This window comes from Penaeus japonicus, unplaced genomic scaffold, assembly GCF_977035675.1.
Source record: "Penaeus japonicus unplaced genomic scaffold, GWHDUDI00000001_assembly GWHDUDI00000024, whole genome shotgun sequence".
NCBI lineage: Eukaryota > Metazoa > Arthropoda > Malacostraca > Decapoda > Penaeidae > Penaeus > Penaeus japonicus.
This window is the reverse complement of record NW_028234426.1, coordinates 2,123,058-2,145,557: the sequence shown is the minus strand read 5'-3', so window position 1 is coordinate 2,145,557 and position 22,500 is coordinate 2,123,058. Positions and strand designations below refer to the sequence as shown.

The window sequence follows — 22,500 nt, the reverse complement described above, 5'->3', positions numbered from 1 at the left end:
AAGCAGAAAGAGGAATAGATGTTGGGGACGAAGGAGAGAAAGAGTATCGGAGGGGAGAAGGAAGGGAATTTGAGAGGAGAAAGAAAAGGAAAAGGGGAAAGGGAAGACGGAAGACGGAAGAGGAAAGGGGAAAGGGAAGAGAGAAGAGGGAAGAGGGAGAAGGAAAAGGAAAAATGAAGTATAAGGGATAAGGTAATTCTAATACCTCGAGTCCACTGCAGAGTGACAAACGACCCGTTTTGCGTTATATAAAAAAAAAGTGAGAATCCACGTTTTCTGCAACATGATTTCGAAGACAAAAGCAGGCATGTTCGAAGGGATTCGGTGAAAAAGTGATCGTTAGAAGCGACGGCGATAAGAGAAACCGATGATGAAATTGCAGGACTGTTTTCTGCTCGTTTTGAGTGGGGCACTTACTGTCTTATCTTTTTTTCTGGGAGGAGGAAAATTTTGGTTTGGTCTGTGAAAGAAAGGGGAGGGAATAGGAGATAGGGAAGAGGGAGAGGGAGAGGGAATGGGAGATGGGGAGAGGGAATGGGAGATAGGGAAGAGGGAATGGGAGATAGGGAAGAGGGAATGGGAGATAAGAAATAGGGAATAAGGAAAAGGGAAGTGGAGATAGGGAGAGGAAATGGGAGATAGGGAGAAGGAGAGGGAGAGAGAGAAGGAATAGGAGATAGGGAGAGGGAATGGGAGATAGGGAGAAGGAGAGGGAGAGAGAGAAAGAATAAGAGATAGGGAGAGGGAATGGGAGATAGGGAGAAGGAGAGGGAGAGAGAGAAGGAATAGGAGATAGGGAGAGGGAAGACAAAGACAAAGACAAAAACAAAAACAAGAGTAAGAGAAAGGAGTGGGGAAGGGAAGGAGGAGGGGGAGATGGAGAGAGAAGAGAGAAAAGGGACGTAGGAGTGGGAGGGAGGCGAGGGAGAGTGAAGGGAAAGGGGAGATAGGGAGAGGGAATGGGAGATAGGGAGAGGGAATGGGAGATAGGGAGAGGGAATGGGAGATAGGGAGAAGGAGAGGGAGAGAGAGAAGGAATAGGAGATAGGGAGAGGGCAGACGGGAGAGGGAATGGGAGATAGGGAGAGGGAAGACAAAGACAAAAATAAGAATAAGAATAATAATAAGAATAAGAATAAGAATAAGAGAAATGAGTGGGGAAGGGAAGGAGGAGAGGGAGATGGAGAGAGAAGAGAGGGAAGAGTGAGAGAGAGGCGAGGGAGAGTGAAGGGGAAGGGGAAAGGGTAGAGGGGAGAGGGGAGAGAGGGCAAGGCCAGCATTGACCAATTTCATAAACGATAGCATCGAGCATAACAGCTGAGGATGATTGTGGTACTATAAAAAAGTAATATTGGGGTTCCAAGTATTCAATCTCATCATAAGTTATACAAGTCAGGTGTAGGTACAGCATGCGGGCGACACGAGCATTATGGAGAAGAGATTATGATTAAGAAGAAAAGAGGAGATAACTTGAAGATAGTGCACACCTCTATAGATAATGTGTACGTTTCGCGCACGAAACGTATACGGGAGGGAGGGATCGGGGGAGGGAGGGAGGGAAGGGAAGGGAAGGGAAGGGAAGGGAAGGGAAGGGAAGGAGGGAGGGAGGGAGGGAGGGAGGGAGGGAGGGAGGGAGGGAGGGAGGGAGGGAGGGAGGGAGGGAGGGAGGGAGGGAGGGAGGGAGGGAGGGAGAGAGGGAGGGAGGGAGAGAGGGAGGGAGGGAGGGGACAGAAACAGACAGGTAGAGACAGACAGACAGACAGACAGGCAGAGGCAGACAGATAGACAAACCGGAAGAGATACAGGCAGGCAGGCAGGCAAAGACAGACAGAGACAGACAGACAGACAGACAGACAGACACAGGGAAGGAAAGCAGGCAAGCAGAGGGATTGATATACAGGCAGGTCGAATGATTGATGGTCAGGCAGACAAAATGACATAAGCAGATCTCTACAGATAATGTATACGTTTCGCGCACGCAGCAGTATACTTTAAAAAATGCGTACACACACACACACACAATGGCATACAGACAGATAAGAATCTCTCTCTCTCTCTCTCTCTCACACACACACACACACACACACACACACACACACACACACACACACACACACACACACACACACACACACACACACACAAAACAAAACAAAACAAAACAAAACAAAAACACACACACACAAACTCCATAACGACAGACAGACAGACAGACAGACAGACAGACAGACAGACAGACAGACAAATATTCAGCCAATAAACAAACAAACAAACAACCAAACACAAAAGCACAAGGCTAGTATTACCCCCCACCCCCCACCCCCACCGCGACCCCCCTCCATGAATTCATGCCAGAATTCATGCCAGAATTCACCACTTCACTCACTTCTCTCTCATTCAGCCACGTGACCGAGCATTAAAAACCATACGAGGAAGGAAGGTCTTCTGACAGTAGATAGTCAGAGGTGCGGCAGATATCACGCACTCCTACTCGTGGCTTTTGGATCTTCTAAGCACAGTAAAAAAAACGAAAAGAAAAGAAATGGTCAGGTTCTTTGTTTGTTTGTTTGTTTTTTGTTGTTTTCGGGTGGATTTTTGCTTTGTGCATTTCGGTTTGTTATTGGTGGAGGGGTACGTGCTTAATTTATTTTTTTATGTTTTTTTTCTGCTTTTCTAAGAAATATTGATATTACCTTGAGGATAATACTTGACTTGTGGAATTTCTCACTTTTGTAACCGGAGGGAGACGGGGGGGGGGGGTAATAGAGAGGAAGAGAGAAGGAACGAAGGAGAGAGGAAGGAAGAGATTAGAAAAAAAGGAGAGAGGGAGGAAGAGAGAAGGAAAAAGGGAGAGAGGGAGAGAAGGAGAGATGAAGAGGGAGTAAAAGAAAGAGAGAGGAAGAGAGAGAAAGAATGAGAAAGAGAGAGAAAGTCATGCTTTATCAGTCCAGAACCTGACATCTTTGTTGAGTCAGTGCGATAATATTTATGGCATTGCGATAAGATACGAAAAAAGGCGTTGCGAGGAAGTGTACCTTTTGGATGGAGGACTGAGCTCAGATGCATAGGCAGGCGGGGCGAGAGCACGGCACTTAAGGGCATGCATGCGTCTGTCCGTCCATCCATCCAGACATCTATCTATTCTCCATCCATCCATTCATCTATTCTCCATCCATCCATCCATCCATCATCTATCTATCTATCTATCTATCTATCTGTTAATCATCCATCCATCCATCCATCCATCCATCCATCCATTTATCCATCCATCTATCCAACCATCCATCCAACCAATCATCCATCCATCCATCCATTTATCCATCCATCTATCCATCCATCTATCCAACCAATCATCTATCCATCCATCCATTCTTTTATCCATCCATCCTCCATCCATCCATCCTTCCATCCATCCATCCTTCCATCCATCATCCATTCATCCATCATTCAGACATTCATCCAGACATATGAATACAGAAAAACATGTGGATATAGACAGACATATGAATACAGACAGACAGACAGACAGACAGACAGACAGACAGACATATGAATACAGACAGACAGACAGACAGACAGACAGACAGACAGACAGACATATGAATACAGACAGACAGACAGACAGACATATGAATACAGACAGACAGACAGACAGACAGACAGACAGACAGACAGACATATGAATACAGACAGACAGACAGACAGACAGACAGACAGACAGACATATGAATACAGACAGACAGACAGACAGACAGACAGACAGACAGACAGACAGACATATGAATACAGACAGACAGACAGACAGACATATGAATACAGACAGACAGACAGACAGACAGACAGACAGACAGACAGACATATGAATACAGACAGACAGACAGACAGACAGACAGACAGACAGACATATGAATACAGACAGACAGACAGACAGACAGACAGACAGACAGACATATGAATACAGACAGACAGACAGACAGACAGACAGACAGACAGACATATGAATACAGACAGACAGACAGACAGACAGACATATGAATACAGACAGACAGACAGACAGACATATGAATACAGACAGACAGACAGACAGACATATGAATACAGACAGACAGACAGACAGACAGACAGACAGACAGACAGACAGACAGACATATGAATACAGACAGACATATGAATACAGACACAGATATACAGACATATGAATACAGACACAGATATACAGACATATGAATACAGACACAGATATACAGACATATGAATACAGACACAGATATACAGACATATGAATACAGACACAGATATACAGACACAGATATACAGACATATGAATACAGACAGACATATGAATACAGACAGACATATGAATACAGACAGACAGACAGACATATGAATACAAACACAGATATACAGACATATGAATACAGACACAGATATACAGACATATGAATACAGACACAGATATACAGACATATGAATACAGACAGACAGACATATGAATACAGACAGACATATGAATACAAACAGATAGACAGACATATGACTGCAAACAGACATACATATGAATGCACACAGACATACATATGAATATAGACACAGACAGACAGAGAAACAGACAGACAAATCTATACCAATAAGACAAACATGATAAAAAAAACACACTCACACACACCTTAAAAAAAAAGAAACAAATCAAAGGCCAAATATGGAAGAAGAAAAGGAGAAGTCAATAAGAAAGCGAGGAAGGAAGATTGATGTGTTTTTGTCAGCGATAAAGTTCATCATTCTTCTGCTTGTCAGCGGAAGGCCGCGCCAGTCATTCTTAAGGCTGTCGGAGATTTTTTTGTGTGTGTGTGAAAAGGTGTTTTAATGTTGGGGTTTAAGTGAGAGAGATGGAGAGAGGTGGGGAAAGAGGTAGGGAGGGGGAGGGGGAGAGGGAGAGGGAGAGGGAAAGGGAGAGGGAAAGGGAGAAAAGTGGTGAGAGGGAGGGAGGGAGGGAGGGAGGGAGGGAGGGAGGGAGAGATAGATAGGTCGTGAGAGAGAGATAGGGCGTGAGAGAGAGAGAGAGAGAGAGAGAGAGAGAGAGAGAGAGAGAGAGAGAGGGGAGAAAGGGAGGGAGGGGGAGAGAGAGAGAGAGAGAGAGATAGAGAGATAGAGAGAGAGAGAGAGGGAGGGAGGAGGAGGGAGGAGAGGGAGGAGGAGAGAGAGAGAGAGAGAGAGAGAGAGAGAGAGAGAGAGAGAGAGAGAGAGAGAGAGAGAGAGAGAGAGAGAGAGAGAGAGAGAGAGAGAGAGAGAGAGAGAGAGAGAGAGAGAGGAGAGAGAGAGAGAGAGAGGAGAGAGAGAGAGAGAGAGAGAGGGAGGGAGGGAGGGAGGGAGGGAGGGAGGGAGGGAGGGAGAAAGGTGGCGAGACGGAGAGGGAGAGGGAGAAAGGTGGTGAGAGGGAAAGAGAAAGAGATTGATTTGATTTTGATTTTGATATGTTTATTCATACTATATACATTGTATACACATGAATAGGCATAGGAACTATGCCTAAATTATTTGTACAGTTCATGTTAGATTCTGAGACATACATGAGAGAGAGAGAAAAGTGGTGAGAGGGAGAGAGAGAAAGGTGATGAGAGGGAGAGAGAGAGAGAAAGAGAGAAAGGTGGTGAGAGGGAGGGAGAGAGAGAAAGAGAGAAAGGTGGTGAGAGGGAGGGAGGGAGAGAAAGAGAGAAAGGTGGTGAGAGGGAGGGAGGGAGGGAGAGAAAGAGAGAAAGGTGGTGAGAGGGAGGGAGAGAAAGAGAGAAAGGTGGTGAGAGGGAGGGAGGGAGGGAGAGAAAGAGAGAAAGGTGGTGAGGGAGAGAGAGAGAGAGAGAGAGAGAGAGAGAGAGAGAGAGAGAGAGAGAGAGAGAGAGAGAGAGAGAGAGAGAGAGAGAGAGAGAGAGAGAGAGAGATAAAGGTGGTGAGAGAGGGGGGGAGGGGGGGAGAAGTGGTGAGAGGGAGAAAGATGTTACACAGATATTGAAAAATATAGACCTTATCAAGGGGAATATGTGAATAATGACAAAGAAAGAGAGATTATAAAATAATGATAATAAAATAAAACCAACTGTATTTTGGAAGACCTAGATCCTCTTACAGAAAGAAAAAGGAAATGTATGAATCAAGAAGAAAAAAAAAAATACTAATCAAATTACATTCTGAAAGAGACATATCTTATCACAGATTATTGACTATGAAAGGGTTTAATATGAATGATGAAGTGAGAATGTTGACGCTGATTGATGGAAGGGGCTGAAGATACAACACTTCTGAAGGCAAAGGTCACTTGCAGAGTGAGTCATGTGTGGAAGAGGAGGAGAGGAAATTAAAACTGGAGATTAATGAATAAATGATGAATCATAATGGATTGTGAATAATATGATTTGGATAGAGATATATGGTACAGTATTGGGATATGTAATGAATTATGATTTACAATTGATTTTTTTGATTGTTGAATAATTGATAGATGGTAATAATTAGATAGAGAAAGAGGAAATGATTAGGTGATATTAGACAGTGTTACTTTTTTTATCGATAATAGATGAGTAATGATAATGACGATGATAAATATTATGGTTTTTCAGGTCTTTAGGGTCTTGTAATTTTGGCGTGACAAATAGACAGACAAATACAGACAAGCAGACAGATGGACAAAGACAGACAGACAGCCAGGCAGACAAATACAGACAGGTGTAACATTGAATTGATTATATAAGGTAAACAATAGATTAAGTCATTAGAAAAAATTAAGAAGCAGGTCAGAATGTTCAAACTTTTAAGATTGTTTTTTATATGAATTCTAACATGTTTTTATTTTTATTTTTTATTTTTTTTATAATTTTCTGTCAGTAATTGTCAATTGAAATTTGGTTTGCAGCAACTCATACATGCTTTTTATTTTTATTTTTATATTTTATTTTGCATAACCTGAGAAGTAAAGGCAGCTGATATTATAAAGGAATGTTGCAGATCTTATAATTAAAACTTGGTGATGCTGTATCCATTGTCTTAATAGGAATAGTTTATTTTCCTTTTTAACTAAATCATTTTTTTGGACACTTGCTTGTCATATTTGAATGATGAAAGAGGTTCTGTTCAGTTTGATTTTGTTGAGCATGAGTTTTTTTTTCCTAATTTTGATAGAAGTGTTACTTTTAAAGACCATGAATTTGAATATGTAGTTTGTTACTTCAATAGCTTCTAACATCCAATGCAATGAAAATGCCCTTAACTAGTGTTCTCAGTTTCTGGTCTTTCTGAGTAATGAACTATGATAGTCACAGTTACCTTTATTATTATAATCTGTGGATCTACAAACTAATAAGTGTTCATCATCTTTGCTAACCAGGAGTGTGAATTAATATTTATATTGATAACAGATGCACTATTTAATATTTTTTGTGACCTCTCCTAACCCCCATTTCTCCACATATTAAGGAGGTATTCATGGTTGCTTTCCCCCATCTGTGTTCTAATGTGCCCCCCACCTGAACTTGTCCTGGTGAGGTTCCTGTAAATAGGTCTGGTTATTTTAGGTGATACGGTAATTAAGGCACATGGAATATTGATATAAACAAGCATATGTATTCATTCAGAATGAGGTATCTGATGAATGATGGGTGTGTGGATGCTTAATCTGGTCTTCCACATAAAGTAATGAGCTCCAACTTCTTTTCTTGCGTGATTGTTTTTTATATGAATTCTAACATGTTTTTATTTTTATTTTTTATTTTTTTTATAATTTTCTGTCAGTAATTGTCAATTGAAATTTGGTTTGCAGCAACTCATACATGCTTTTTATTTTTATTTTTATATTTTATTTTGCATAACCTGAGAAGTAAAGGCAGCTGATATTATAAAGGAATGTTGCAGATCTTATAATTAAAACTTGGTGATGCTGTATCCATTGTCTTAATAGGAATAGTTTATTTTCCTTTTTAACTAAATCATTTTTTTGGACACTTGCTTGTCATATTTGAATGATGAAAGAGGTTCTGTTCAGTTTGATTTTGTTGAGCATGAGTTTTTTTTTCCTAATTTTGATAGAAGTGTTACTTTTAAAGACCATGAATTTGAATATGTAGTTTGTTACTTCAATAGCTTCTAACATCCAATGCAATGAAAATGCCCTTAACTAGTGTTCTCAGTTTCTGGTCTTTCTGAGTAATGAACTATGATAGTCACAGTTACCTTTATTATTATAATCTGTGGATCTACAAACTAATAAGTGTTCATCATCTTTGCTAACCAGGAGTGTGAATTAATATTTATATTGATAACAGATGCACTATTTAAGGGCCCTCTATATTTTTTGTGACCTCTCCTAACCCCCCATTTCTCCACATATTAAGGAGTTATTCATGGTTGCTTTCCCCCATCTGTGTTCTAATGTGCCCCCCACCTGAACTTGTCCTGGTGAGGTTCCTGTAAATAGGTCTGGTTATTTTAGGTGATACGGTAATTAAGGCACATGGAATATTGATATAAACAAGCATATGTATTCATTCAGAATGAGGTATCTGATGAATGATGGGTGTGTGGATGCTTAATCTGGTCTTCCACATAAAGTAATGAGCTCCAACTTCTTTTCTTGCGTGATTGTTTTTTATATGAATTCTAACATGTTTTTATTTTTATTTTTTATTTTTTTTATAATTTTCTGTCAGTAATTGTCAATTGAAATTTGGTTTGCAGCAACTCATACATGCTTTTTATTTTTATTTTTATATTTTATTTTGCATAACCTGAGAAGTAAAGGCAGCAGAATGTTGCAGATCTTATAATTAAAACTTGGTGATGCTGTATCCATTGTCTTAATAGGAATAGTTAATTTTCCTTTTTAACTAAATCATTTTTTTGGACACTTACTTGTCATATTTGAATGAAAGAAGTTCAGTTCAATTTGATTTTGTTGAGCATGAGTTTTTTTCCCTAATTTTGATAGAAGTGTTACTTTTAAAGACCATGAATTTGAATACCTATTTTGTTACTTCAATAGCTTCTAACATCTAATGCAATGAAAATGCCCTTAATTAGTGCTCTTAGTTTCTGGTCTTTCTGAGTAATGAACTATGATATTCACAGTTACTTTTATTATTATAATCTGTGGATCTACAAACTAATAAGTGTTCATCATCTTTCTTAACCAGGAGTATGAATTAATATTTATATTGATAACAGGTGCACTATTTAATATTTTTTGTGACCTCTCCTAACCCCCATTTCTCCACATATTAAGGAGTTATTCATGGTTGCTCTCCCCCATCTGTGTTCTAATGTTCCCCCCACCTGAACTTGTCCTGGTGAGGTTCCTGTAAATAGGTCTGGTTATTTTAGGTGATACGGTAATGAAGGCACATAGAATATTGATATAAACAAGCATATATATTCATTCAGGATGAGGTATCTGATGAATGATGGGTGTGTGGATGCTTAATCTGGTCTTCCACATAAAGTAATGAGCTCCAACTTCTTTTCTTGCGTGACTTAGTGTTTGAGGTTTTGCGTGCATCGCATCCTTACCAACTCACTAGAACCGGTGGTCAGTTCCCGAAGATGAATGGAATTACAAACTGTCCGGATGATGTCAAATTAGCCAAAGACCCGAGTCGAGCTCTCTTGGCGGACTATGCAAGGAGGAGAGTGTCCAGACGTGTGGTTACTGAAAATGGCACTGTGTTGCCAAGACCTCCGAGAGAAGCAGCAAGGAGGCACAGTGTGGGGAGCTCACTGACAGTACCCCAGGTTGTTGTCCACTCGGTCTCCGATGAAGAAGCTGTCGGCAAAGATCCAGCAGATGCCGTACATGCTGCGAGGAGCCAGAGAGCAAGTTCCATGAGTAGGATCGAAGATGGGGTTGAGCACTCTGATTTCCGCTCCGAGGAAGACCAAGAGGAGGAGAGGGCCGAGGAAGAGCGGAAGAAGGCATTGAATAGGAGGCGGAAAAGTCTGCTAGGGATTGATGGTGTTAAAAACTTCGTCAGTGCGTCATTCGATGTGAGTTGTTGCTGCAGATGCCTGCTAGAATAGAAGAGATAGATGGCTTAGACTTATTGCTTTCCACTAGTGTTGGACTCTGTATTAGACCGTTTGATAGACTGATAAAACACTGGCCTTATTCTTTTGCTGAAATCATAGCAGTTGAATATCTGATACTCTTAACCAATGTAGACTGATCAGTAGTTTTTATCATCGCTGTGTGAAGCCTTGCAGTGACTCAGGTTGAAGTGGAACAGGTATGTTTTCTTTGATGCCAAGAATTTCTACTAATCAACTGATCCTCACACTTCAGTCAAGATGGTTATGTTTTCGGTATTTTATTTTTGTTTATCACATCTAATCCATATCCTGATTAAAAGACAATTTATATTGATACTTCACATCTGTCCCTATGATCCATTCAGCTATAGATGATGTTAATATCCACTTTATATTTTTTTTTAGTATTTGAGATGGACTCTTCCAATACCCAACAACTCTTGTCTCAAGCATAACTTTATCTGGGTTTGAGATCCTGAACAATGTGTTGCCATTTCTAATCAATCTTGATGTGTTTTTGTTTGTTGTACATTTCTCTTAGTTGGTCAGTATGAAGTTTTCCCTTGTTTTCCCCATTTGTCAAGAAAGGGGATTGTCTTTTCATGTGGTACAAAGTTGGACTTGATATCTTAGAGTTAGTTGCCATGTAAACCTTATCTTTCAGAACCCTTAATTTTTTTTCTATTGCTTTTCATTTTTAAGAGCTACTTTTAAATCTTGTCTTGATAAAGATTTTCACAGGTTCTTTTTTGTTATTTAAATATCTGGCTCTATTTTTAATTAAAAACACTGTTTCTGCAGTTATGACAGGTTCTTTTTTCTCTCTCTCAAATGTTGTTTCATTATGTTATACTACCATAATTATATTTCTATTTTTTTTTGCTAGAAGTTTTTGACATAATTTATAATCTGTTTGTAACTAAAATATTTTTTGAAGAATTTCTCTTTAAATATTTTTCTATCATATTAGTACAATAAAATAAACTCGAGAGTGAAGGCTCAAAGAGGAAAAGTATATAAAATTATGCAAAGAACCTGCACTGCTATATCTACTGTCTTTAGGTCAACAGTCAGAGCAACAGTCAGATATATAATAAGATTAAGAGTAAATCATAACATACTGACTCGCTTCTCATCCCAAACAGAGGAGGCAAGTGTCAGATTCGGTGAACCTCAACAATATTTTCATCAAGAGAGCTCAACTGATTCTCATTATTTTGTGTTCCTTTATAGGCTTTACGGCTGATTGGTGGAGCCCCAGACCTGAAGACTCATGTGGACTGTGTCACTTCGCGCAGGATTGTGAAATTGCCTGGCCTCATTGACATTCACGTTCACGTTAGAGAACCAGGTGAGGTTGCATTAGACTGCTCTTTGTGGTTCTGCAAAACAAGTAGCCATTTACTGTTATTGTAAGTGTGGATATTTGTATTTGTGAAAGAATATCTCCCATGGAGGTAATGGAAGGAAGTATAGACTTCTTAATCAATCAATTAATTGTAGACTCTTAATCAATCAATTAATTGTAGACTCTTAATCAATCAATTGATTGTAGACTCTTAATCAATCAATTAATTGTAGACTTCTTAATCAATCAATTAATTGTAGACTTCTTAATCAATCAATTAATTGTAGACTCTTAATCAATCAATTAATTGTAGACTCTAATCACTGCTTGCTTGCTCTTGCATTGCAGGAGCAACCCATAAGGAGGACTGGGCATCATGCACTGCCGCAGCCTTGGCAGGTGGTGTGACACTCATCTGTGCCATGCCCAACACCCAGCCTCCAGTCACCGACCTGGATACCCTCACACTGTCAAAGGAGGTAAAAAAAAAAGACAGGGGTTGGGGTTACTTGCTGAATCTAAGAAGCTTGATTTCCTATTTGATTAATTGGTCTTCTTATGCTGCCTAGGGGAGATGAAAAGATTAGTCGAGAGTGATCTACTGCATATTCTATTTGTAGAATAATTTTAGAATATCTTCCATTTATGAAATAGATAGGTATTTCTGGGAAAGACTAAAATTGAAAGGTCATTTGTTTGTCTTGTCTCGTGAAATGATTCTTTCCAGTTTTCCCCACACCTAAAGAAGTAATATATTTAATGAGAAACACAAATTTGCAAATGCTAGAGAAATGCCTAGAATATATGTGGTAGCTAGATGGTCTTGAATAACTAATATATATGATAACTAAATATCCAAGAAGCTTGTAAACCAATATATGACACCAGAATTTGTAACTAATTATAATATGAAGTATGTAACACCTTTGTTTTAGCTTGCCAATCGTGGCGCCCGCTGCGACTTTGCCATCTTCATGGGGGCCTCGAATGACAACTACAGCACGGCTCCTGAGTTGGGCCCTCGTTCTGCTGCTCTTAAGATGTACCTGAATGAGACGTACACAACACTTAAGCTGGATGATACAACTGTTTGGCTTAAGGTTGGTTAGATTAGGGTGGATTTTATGTTCATAGATTTGATCTGGATTGTTTTTTTTTCTTTTAATGATTTTGTCAAATTTAAATAATTTTGTTGTGTGATAACTACATATCTTGATGTATTTGAGATATGATTAGTACATCCTAATTTTTTCTGATCTTCATATATCATTGAGATTATTTTTTTCCTTCCTCCCCTAAAAAAAGAAATTAAATACAAAATATCACCTTTCCTTTTCTTCTCAGCACCTGGAGTCCTGGCCAGCACATATCCCGGTGTGTGTCCATGCAGAGGCACGCACCATGGCAGCTGCGTTGATGACGGCAAGTTTGGCATCGAGACCCATTCACATCTGCCACGTTGCAAGGAAGGAGGAGATTCTTCTTATTAGAGCTGCAAAGGCAAAGGTAGTGGCTGTGTATTTTGTATTTTCTTTATTTTTTTCTGTATTAGTTCTTGGGTTTATTGTGTTTTCCTGTAGCAAGTAAAGGAGGACCTTGAGGTTTGGGGGAGAAACAAGACTACAAATTCAGATTCTTAAAGATGGTTTTCATGCATCAAGATCAGACTAGTGATTAGAATCCAGGAAGTGACACAGCCATCAGGACTGAAATCATGCATAGTAGAAATTCAGAATCGGTTCCCTGTGAATCTAAATCGAATATCTAATAATTGTCATACATCTTGCATTCAGAAATACACATTGCTTTCACTCCCCCCTCTCCCTTCCTAAAAAATTGATAACATTCACCGTTCAAGAATCTTTTTCCGACTCCTCTTTCAGGGAATGCAAGTAACCTGCGAGGTCTGCCCCCACCACCTATTCCTCACCTCTGACAACCTGGATCAGCTGGGTCAGAAGGGAGAAGTCCGCCCTTGTCTCGTCACGAGTGAAGATCAACAAGCTCTCTGGGACAACCTGGACATTATCGATTGCTTTGCGACTGATCACGGTAAACTAGTTTTAAAAAAATGAATGGGGTTGTAGGATTATTATTGTTTTTTTTTTTCGTGTGTGTGTGGTGTATGTGTCAGTGTGTGAGATTGTATTTAAATAAAGTTTGTATAATAGATTTAGGTTCTTTTTTTTTGTAAATATGCTGATGTGGAGGATCGGTTTATCTATTACAAATGAGACTTCTAAATAATTTTGGATTCACTATTTTTCCAGTAATTTCTTTGAGATTCTTGCCTAATCTCTAACATTTTTTATTATTACAAACTAAGTGAAAGGGTTAATAAACACACTAACCCCCAAAGCATTGCACAGTTCAGAGCTTCATCTGCACACTCAGTTATTGCAACACTAATCAGTCTAATTTGCATATTTATAATAAAGATTTTGCATATTTCACCTGGTGGGCTGAGAACAACAATTGCCATATTTGGTCCTTCAAGACAGTATTTCAGCATTGTTCTTAAGGATTAGAAATATTGATCATTAACAGGCTAAACCATATTTTAAAAATAAGTCAATTGTGAAGATATATAATAAAATACAATTGTATTTAGAAAATGAGGAAATAGATATGATGATTTGGTATATCTCTTGAGACATCTAATTTTGAAAAAATAATAAGGTAAAAAATGTTTGCAAATAACATCCTCATCTTTCTGTTTACTAATAGATTTTGTAGAGTATGAATATCTTGCATTATATTAAGTAGATGCCAACAATGTCTAGCTTTACTAACTGTCATGGTGATTGTGAGATTCTTTCTAATTTCATGCTTATCAGGAAATGTGGATTTCCTAATTAATTCTGGCAATGGTAAGTATATATTGTGTATAATGACTTCATTTTCACTCAGATAAACTTGGGCACATCTAGGACTTCATTGATAACTTGGAAATAGTTCACATGTTCTAAAATATTTCATTATTGAAAAAAAATGAATTAAATTTTTAAAAAATCTTTCTTTCTTTATTTCTTTACCTCTTTTATTTTGCTATTTCTCTATCGTAATTTTGTTTAATGCCTTAAGTGATATTCAAATCTTACCTCTCCATTCCAGCACCACACACCCTCGAGGAAAAAACAGGTGCTAAGGCTCCCCCTGGATTCCCTGGGCTCGAGACAATGCTGCCGCTCCTGCTGACGGCAGTCACGCAGGGCAGGTTGTCCATGGAAGTGAGTGAGAGACTTGTTCACTAAGAGATACATATTCTGTTACATTTCTTGCTGTATTGACTTGTTTAGGTGTAATTATTATTTGCATGAAATATTTTTCTATTATCATCTTTTTGTCATGTGAAAAAAATCAAATAGTTAAATTGTTATTAAGTTTTGTACTGTATTAGTACTTCTTTATACAGAGACTATTAACAGTTGCCTCCTTATAATACGAATATCAACTTTACTGCTGCTTAAAGACTTCATTTTATAATCTTTTCAACTATGTTCCTTAACTCTCCAGGACCTGATTAATAAACTGCACCACAATCCTCGCCGCATTTTCCAACTGCCAAGACAACCAAGAACGCACATAGAAATTGATCTAGATGCCCAGTGGACGATTCCCGAAGCTCTGCCCTTCAGTAAGTGTCAGTGGACTCCCTTCGCTGGCATGAAGGTGACTGGACGGGTACAGCGAGTTGTACTGCGTGGCGAAGTGGCCTATGTGGATGGACAAGTATGTGTTTAAGTTCATTTGTATTTTTTTTGTATATTCCTTTTTTTGAAAATGATGGTTCAGATTTTTCCCTTAGGGTATTCGTTGTGTGTGTAAGGTGCTTTTTAGAGAGAGGAATATGATCAAACTTTTACAAAAGGCATTATACTAAACAGGAATTTTATCTGGAATCATGTGCTATGATAGTATACTATCTTCCTTCCATTTTAAGTTTATGCAATACAACTTCCAAATTATATGTGAACAGGTACTCTTGCCTCCTGGTTTTGGCGAAGACGTCAGGGAAGCCCAACCCCTGACCACTGCTTCCTCAAGTGTCACTGGAGGACCTCCTGTCTTCCCAAGTCCCCTCTGTACTCATCCCTCAACCATCACTCTACCACCACACAGTCAGCACACTCCTGCAGGTACTGGAATTGACCAGAGATTGAGTTAAGACCATGTTAATAGAAGTAGTTTTATGGAATAGTTACTAGTTTATGTTGCTACTGTCATTTGAAGTGAATGGATGTGTAAGTGGGTTTTCATTCACACTGGCTGATAGTACTACTTACTTGGTTACTTGGTGTAAGTTTTAGCATGAGACACACTAATGCCTCATGCCCTGGCCATCCTTGGGGACCAGGTTTTGATGATTGTAGCTGGTAAGATGTACTGAAATTACAGGTCCTGATGAAGACAGTAAAGCTAGAGGTTTGTGAATGAGTAGGCTGGTATGATACTGTGTGTAGATTTTAGATTTTATTTTAGGTGTATCTTCTATTTTGTATTGTTGAAGGTGACCAACTTTTACAGGGGAATGAATTATGTATTATCTTATATTCAACTTTTACTTTTGTGTTCTGATATGATGTTACTTTTTAAAATATGTAGAGCAGACCTAGTGGTTTGCAATGCATTGGGAAGTTAAATTATTTCTGATGAAACCACATCTTTTTACAGGATTCATTAACCATAAAGTTGCAGTTAATGGAGAAATTCCTACTCCTGCAGAACCAGTCTTGGCAACACCAACAACGGTCACACCCTCTCTTGCCTCCCCATCGCGTAAAGTTGGGCAATCGCTTCATCAAACTTCAGGTATTAAAAGTGAGATTAGCACTGACTCAAGATCACTGTTAGACTGTCAGTGAAAACAGTACGAAGAGCTTTTCAGACTGGTACTTATAGAAAGATAGCTATTATGAAACTGTGTTTCCCTTGCTATATGAAAATGATGTAAAGCATTCTGTGAAACTGTAATTTCAGGGTTATCATTGGTAACACGATCACTAGAGTCCAAAATAAGCTGAAAGATTACAGCCAACTATAAACTGCACTACATATATACACCTACCAATTTGATATGTATAATTTCAATAACATTGTTTTAATACTATGATGATAAAAATGACAAGATTTCTAATAAGCATGTCTGATAACTACCTACAGAGTTATATAGCGAGATGCTGATGGAGCTTGGTGTGGGAGACTCTGCAGAGAGGAAAGGAAGGTCCACATCCAGGCTTAAGACCAGGGATGCATCTCCAGCCCGTCCGATTCCCAGCATCCCGTCTGGTCTACCTGGCATAACGACATCTCACGGCCTTCAGGTATAAATGGAAATTATCAGATTAAAAAGAGAGGAGGGGTGCTAATATGAAGTTGTATATTAGTGTCAAGAGGGATATTATAGGTCTAGGAATATGTGTATGTATATGTATATGTGCCTGAAGAAGTATTTATTTCTTTGAAATACAGAGTGATGAAGGCTTTATTGGTCATCATGACAACTAATTTATCCAGTCTTGTTTTACACCAAGAGGAACATGAAGTTTTTGTATCCAATGTAACCTTCTGTAACAATTTATTTTAGAATGATGATAACCACAATTTCATCATGTTGGTGTAGCATCAAAGATATTTATTAGATTTTTCTTCTGTTCAAGGGTCAACATGTCTTGAGTGTTCAGGGACTGAGCAAAGACCAGCTGAACCACATCTTCAACTTGGCTCAGACTTTCCGCGTCTGCATTAACAAGGAGCGACCCCTTGAACACATCCTGAAGGTATAAGCATTTTCTGAGTTGTGTGTGAGATTTCTTTTGGCATACTAGCATTGGGTTTCTGGAATACTGCTTCCAAATATATATCAATAGTAGGTTGGCTCTGTTATATATCACTCATTTTATTTAAAAATGCTACATTATATTATCATGATATGCTGTATGTCAGAAAGCATATTTATACTTTATTTTCAGCTGTTAGTCTTCATAAAAATTCCATAGTAATAGGAGTGATGACAATGTAAAACAAATATATTAGGTAAATAGTTTGGAATTATTTAAAAGACAAATAAAGGTGGAAACCACTATGCTTTATGATAAAAGTATTTGCCACTTTCAAAAATTATTTGTCTATAAACATTTTTCTCTTTTCTTGTGCTTTAAAGGCAGGGATGGATAGAATGCTAGAGGTAAGGTATATCCATTGAATGGATGTTTTGAGAATATTGGTATTTGTACTTCATACAACATAGTTTCATATGTTTTCTATTTCTAATGTTCCTCCTCGTTAAAAAGCATGAATTTGAACAAACTTTCACACAAAAGCTCTCGCAAAATCTATCATACTTAAAGCTCTCACACAGGACCTAACACATGTTGACCTCTCACTCATGAACTTTCATCTTTTACTGTTAATTGTGAATATATACCTTGGTGTTTCAGAATCATGTTTTACCACATACAGCCATGCATAAACAACAGATCTGATATATAAAGAATTAACCTGAACTTAGAAAGACTAGTCTGTTGGATCTGTTTTATCCATATTCTTCCTTTTCTATTTTTGTAAGGTAGAGGGTTAACTTTTCTCAAGATATTTACGCACCTTTTTCCTACCGTGTTCTTCCAGGGCAAGCTGTTGGCGCTGATGTTCTACGAAGTGTCCACCAGAACGTTCTGCAGCTTTCAGGCAGCCATTCAGCGACTTGGTGGACGCACAGTCACAATGGATACCAACACCTCCTCTGTCAAGAAGGGAGAGACACTTGAGGGTAAGGCATTGAGTGACAGATTCAGTTCCATTTTTTATTATTGCTCTTATTCTGTATTGAATTGGAGGTATTCACTCTGAAGTGGTTTCATTTTATTATTTATCTACATTAATGTATGTCTGTTTTATTTCTTATTGGTACTTGTTTGGAAATTCATATTTTAGATACAACTTCATTGTAGATACATGTTTCATGCTCTAAACAGAAATCAAATATATGACTCTACTGCTCATATTTCAAGGGAGACTTTTCAAGTAGCTTTGCAAAACCTTTTTTTTCTAGTGTCTTCCCTGATATTATAAATGATGATTAATACCAATTACAAAGCATTAGAATAATTATGATGATAATTGAGAATGATTTCAGGATGCTAAAGGATGACTAATTATTATTTCACTTTGAAAATGTTCTGTAAATGTATCCTGGCGGACAGTAGCTTAGAAATAGCCCTTTATCGACATATTTTGTCTGAATTTCAGATTCTGTGATCATGATGTCAGGATATGCTGATGTGGTAGTACTGAGGCACCCTGAACCAGGAGCTGTTGCTGTAAGTACAAGTATTTAGTCTCAAAAGTAAAGTAGATGAAAAAAAAATAGATTTAGAAAAAAATATTAAGTGTTATTGAGTGGTTAATTGTTGATAAATACACATTAAAAACTTTTTATATATATAGAAGAAAGGAGTTAAAAAAGGCATACATATTTTTATCAAGATCAGATCTCAAAACAAATATGCACTAGAATAAGAATGTTAGTTTGAGTATCTTGTACATATCCTCTTTGTCAAAATATCTTTTGCATATATTCCTGTAAAAAATCTTATTTTCTTCACAAATCCTTCCAGAGAGCTGCAGCCGTGAGCAGACGTCCAGTTATAAATGCAGGTGACGGTGTTGGAGAGCACCCGACTCAGGCATTGCTTGATGTTTTTGCCATCAGAGAGGAAATTGGTACTGTAAATGGACTGATTATTACAATGGTAAGGAAGGCATATTGGGTCATGTCTGTTTTTGGTATGAGCCTTGTTAATCACCCTGTTTTACTGATGTTACAGTAGGATTTTGATTGAGGATGGGAAAATGTTGATATTAAGTTTTGGGTGAATTTGTGTTGCAGATATATAGCTCATGATTAAAAAAAAGAATACATGACTTTTTTTCTTCAGAGAACAGTTTCTGAAAATTTGTTTTTGTTTGATGTTTTTCTATGTATACCACTCTTATTTTTAGAATTCACTATTATGTCATTTGTTATCAACTCCTTTCCTGTCACTTTTCAGGTAGGAGATTTGAAGCACGGAAGAACTGTACATTCCCTGGCTCGTCTGTTGACCCTCTACAACGTGCAGCTTAGATACGTTGCCCCTCCTGGCTTGGGCATGCCAGACTATGTCACACAGTATGCGGCTTCACAGGGAATACACCAGGTGAGGTTATACCTGTGAAGATCTGTTAAACCTGTAATTGTGTTTAGGCTGTTATGGATAGTTGTGTTTGCGGAAGGTTTCGGAGTCTTGTTGTGAATTACTTTATATATTTGTCTTGTGTTATAGTTGTGAGGGATTTGTACTTGTATATAGAATAAATAAGAAGCAGTGAGTTTTAGATTAATTGGAATTGCATTGGATTGAAAAGAAGTTTATTTATATAAGCTGATTGATTTTTCACTTCAGAGTTATGTTATATTAGGCATGGATAGAATTGAAAAACTAATAAAAAAAAATAAAAAAAAATGTATTCTTATGTTATCATTGCAGGAAGAATTTAGTAGCTTAGAAGCTGCTCTGCCAGACACCGATGTTCTGTACATGACTCGCATCCAGAAAGAGAGATTTGGAACTCCTGAAGATTACGAAAGGGTAAGACGACACCTTCAAAAATACTCAAAAGTTAATCACATGTTGATAAAGAAGAACTTGTAAATGATTTGGCACATCAAGATTGAAGAAGAAAAGTTTTGAATTGCCTACCTATATATTGAATTATTTATAGAATTATTACTTAATCAAATTCCCTATCACATTCTAGGCTTGTGGACACTTCATCGTGACGCCCCACCTGATGACACGTGCCAAACGGAAGATGATTGTCCTCCACCCCTTGCCGAGGAACCAGGAAATCTCCCCGGAGTTCGACACGGATCCCCGGGCTGCTTACTTCCGCCAGGCTGAAGGAGGAATGTACGTGAGGATGGCGCTGCTTGCTATGGTCCTCGGAAAGTGCTGAATGCTTAGTGCTGGTTGATATTATGTGAAGATTGGAATATGTTGGGGATGCTATATATCAATAGCAGCAGCTTTTTTTGTTTTTGTTTGTTTTTTTCTTCTCAAAAGACATTAGAAGATTTTTGAAAAATCTTAAGGTTTGTTGAGGTTGGAAATTGGATCAAAGTAATCTGTTCGAAGGGAAATGGGGAAGTTTTTCGGTTGGTAAGTTGAGTAATTTAACAATATTATATTGATAATCCTGTATGAAAATCCACACAGTATTATATACAATGGGTATATTTCTTAGGAGACAATATTAAATAAATGAGCTTCACAGGAAATACTTTCATTTAGCACCTGTTAATCAAAGCTCTCTGTAATCAAAGTATTAAAATAAAAAGTTTTTCTTAAAGTTTATTTCCAGTAAAATAAATAAATACCTGTAGAATTAGTACACTACTATTTTCGTTATCATAAAAAAAAGTTAAGGTTACAGCTAGTACTGCAAAAGAATTCAATTTAGAGCCAGGAAGAATTTGTTGAAACACATCTCAAAACCATATTTTTTTGCAAAGAAAACACAGTACGTGGCTGAAGGTTAGAGTTCAGCCGTTGGGAAAAAGACGGGAAACTTTACTCAAATGTATCACTATAAATGCTTATATTTAGGAAAATTCTGTATTATTCGAGAAGTATACCTGTATGAAGGAGAATCTTACGGCTGTAATCCCGTAGATTCTGAACCCATATAATAGCTAACCTTAATAAAAACTATGCAAAGAATTTCACTGTCATTCTTTGAATTTAGAACCTATTAATAGTCCAGAGTTTATCTTTCTATTATTTCAGTGATAAAGATAATGAATAACTCTTATTGTAATTCTATGAGATGGCTGAATACACGAAAGTTTATATTATTCATCATATATTCCATAGATAATATTCTATGTCAATTTACAGACGGAAGAGTTTTTGATGAAAGTGATCTATTTGTTACTTATCTCTACTTAAATGTATAAAAATTGAGGATGGAAGAAAATGATGAGAAGCAGTAGAAAGAAAATTCTGATAAACAAAAGGAAAGAGTGAAAAATATAAATTATCAAAAATATATATATAAACTTTGTCATTTACACTTACATTTGTAATAAATACTTCCTATAATTAGACTAAATAGAAAATTGCAAATAGTTTATGAAAAGAAGATGAATGAATATCTAAAAGTGAAAAATAGTAAAACTCAAACGAATTGAGACATGACTGAATATATACATAAAGTGATAGATGATATGGTCAAATATAATCATATATGAAGAAAGGGTAATGTAGAATCTCCCCCCCCCCCACACACACACCCTGTAGACATGACAAATAATTTCCAATACTCAATCAATCAATCAGTCAGTCAGTGTCCCTCCCACCAGCACAGGGCGAGGGAAATAAATTCTTCAACATGATCTGTCTCACGGGGGAAGATAATTCTATGACCCTATAGACTACTTGAGCATAGAAACTCGACCCAACTTCAGAGGTCAGGAAGCACCATTCTGTCTTGTCCTGCCTGGCAAATGAGGACATTTCCTTCACTTCTGTTCCTGGTTATATGTCCTTTCCTTGCAAAAGGTGACACACACGCACACGCACACGCACACGCACACGCACACGCACACGCACACGCACACGCACACTCACACTCACACTCACTCTCACTCTCACTCTCACTCTCACACTCACACACAAAAGAGCCGACGGCATAGTTACCTAGCTGTGGCATCCCCAGTGACTCGGTATTAAGAACACCAAGAGCCGTGATACCTCCAAGACATCCGTGCCGCTTGGCTAAAGATTCTTTGTCAGTTATGAATTCTCTTAAATAAACGAACTACTTACCAACCCCAAGACCACTAGCCTTGCCAAGCAACATAGACCCGGTTTGCATCAATATCTTATGCACATTCTTAGACAAACAAGGGGTTACGCCCCCCCCCTTCCATCTTTTAATCTTCCACTAATACTTCATTTTAGGTAGCTAGCTGCCATCTGTTATCTTTTTCCTTCTTCTCTTCTCTCTGCATCGTATTGTATTGTATAATTTTCTTGAAACAACTGTTG

At 38.0% G+C, this 22,500-nt stretch overlaps 1 protein-coding gene across 11 annotated transcripts in view; it reads left to right on the top strand.

The window, feature by feature from the left end:
- r (carbamoyl-phosphate synthetase 2, aspartate transcarbamylase, and dihydroorotase rudimentary) overlaps nt 1–21,176 on the top strand; it is a 108,406-nt gene extending 87,230 nt beyond the window's left edge. For 2 of the 11 annotated variants that reach the window (XM_086550557.1, XM_086550556.1), the window contains 19 exons: nt 11,296–11,413; nt 11,759–11,889; nt 12,346–12,510; nt 12,755–12,916; nt 13,294–13,462; nt 14,248–14,280; nt 14,525–14,640; nt 14,927–15,142; nt 15,390–15,549; nt 16,085–16,222; nt 16,574–16,734; nt 17,071–17,190; nt 17,574–17,597; nt 18,038–18,179; nt 18,659–18,729; nt 19,027–19,161; nt 19,462–19,608; nt 19,939–20,040; nt 20,210–21,176. In XM_086550557.1, the coding sequence (XP_086406683.1) occupies nt 11,296–11,413; nt 11,759–11,889; nt 12,346–12,510; nt 12,755–12,916; nt 13,294–13,462; nt 14,248–14,280; nt 14,525–14,640; nt 14,927–15,142; nt 15,390–15,549; nt 16,085–16,222; nt 16,574–16,734; nt 17,071–17,190; nt 17,574–17,597; nt 18,038–18,179; nt 18,659–18,729; nt 19,027–19,161; nt 19,462–19,608; nt 19,939–20,040; nt 20,210–20,407 (2,508 nt within the window). In that variant the 3' untranslated portion in view covers nt 20,408–21,176. The remainder of the gene's footprint in view (nt 1–11,295; nt 11,414–11,758; nt 11,890–12,345; nt 12,511–12,754; nt 12,917–13,293; nt 13,463–14,247; nt 14,281–14,524; nt 14,641–14,926; nt 15,143–15,389; nt 15,550–16,084; nt 16,223–16,573; nt 16,735–17,070; nt 17,191–17,573; nt 17,598–18,037; nt 18,180–18,658; nt 18,730–19,026; nt 19,162–19,461; nt 19,609–19,938; nt 20,041–20,209) is intronic. The other 9 variants (XM_086550562.1, XM_086550560.1, XM_086550567.1 and 6 more) reach the window with 6 other exon arrangements.
- Nucleotides 21,177–22,500: the final 1,324 nt, after the last annotated feature.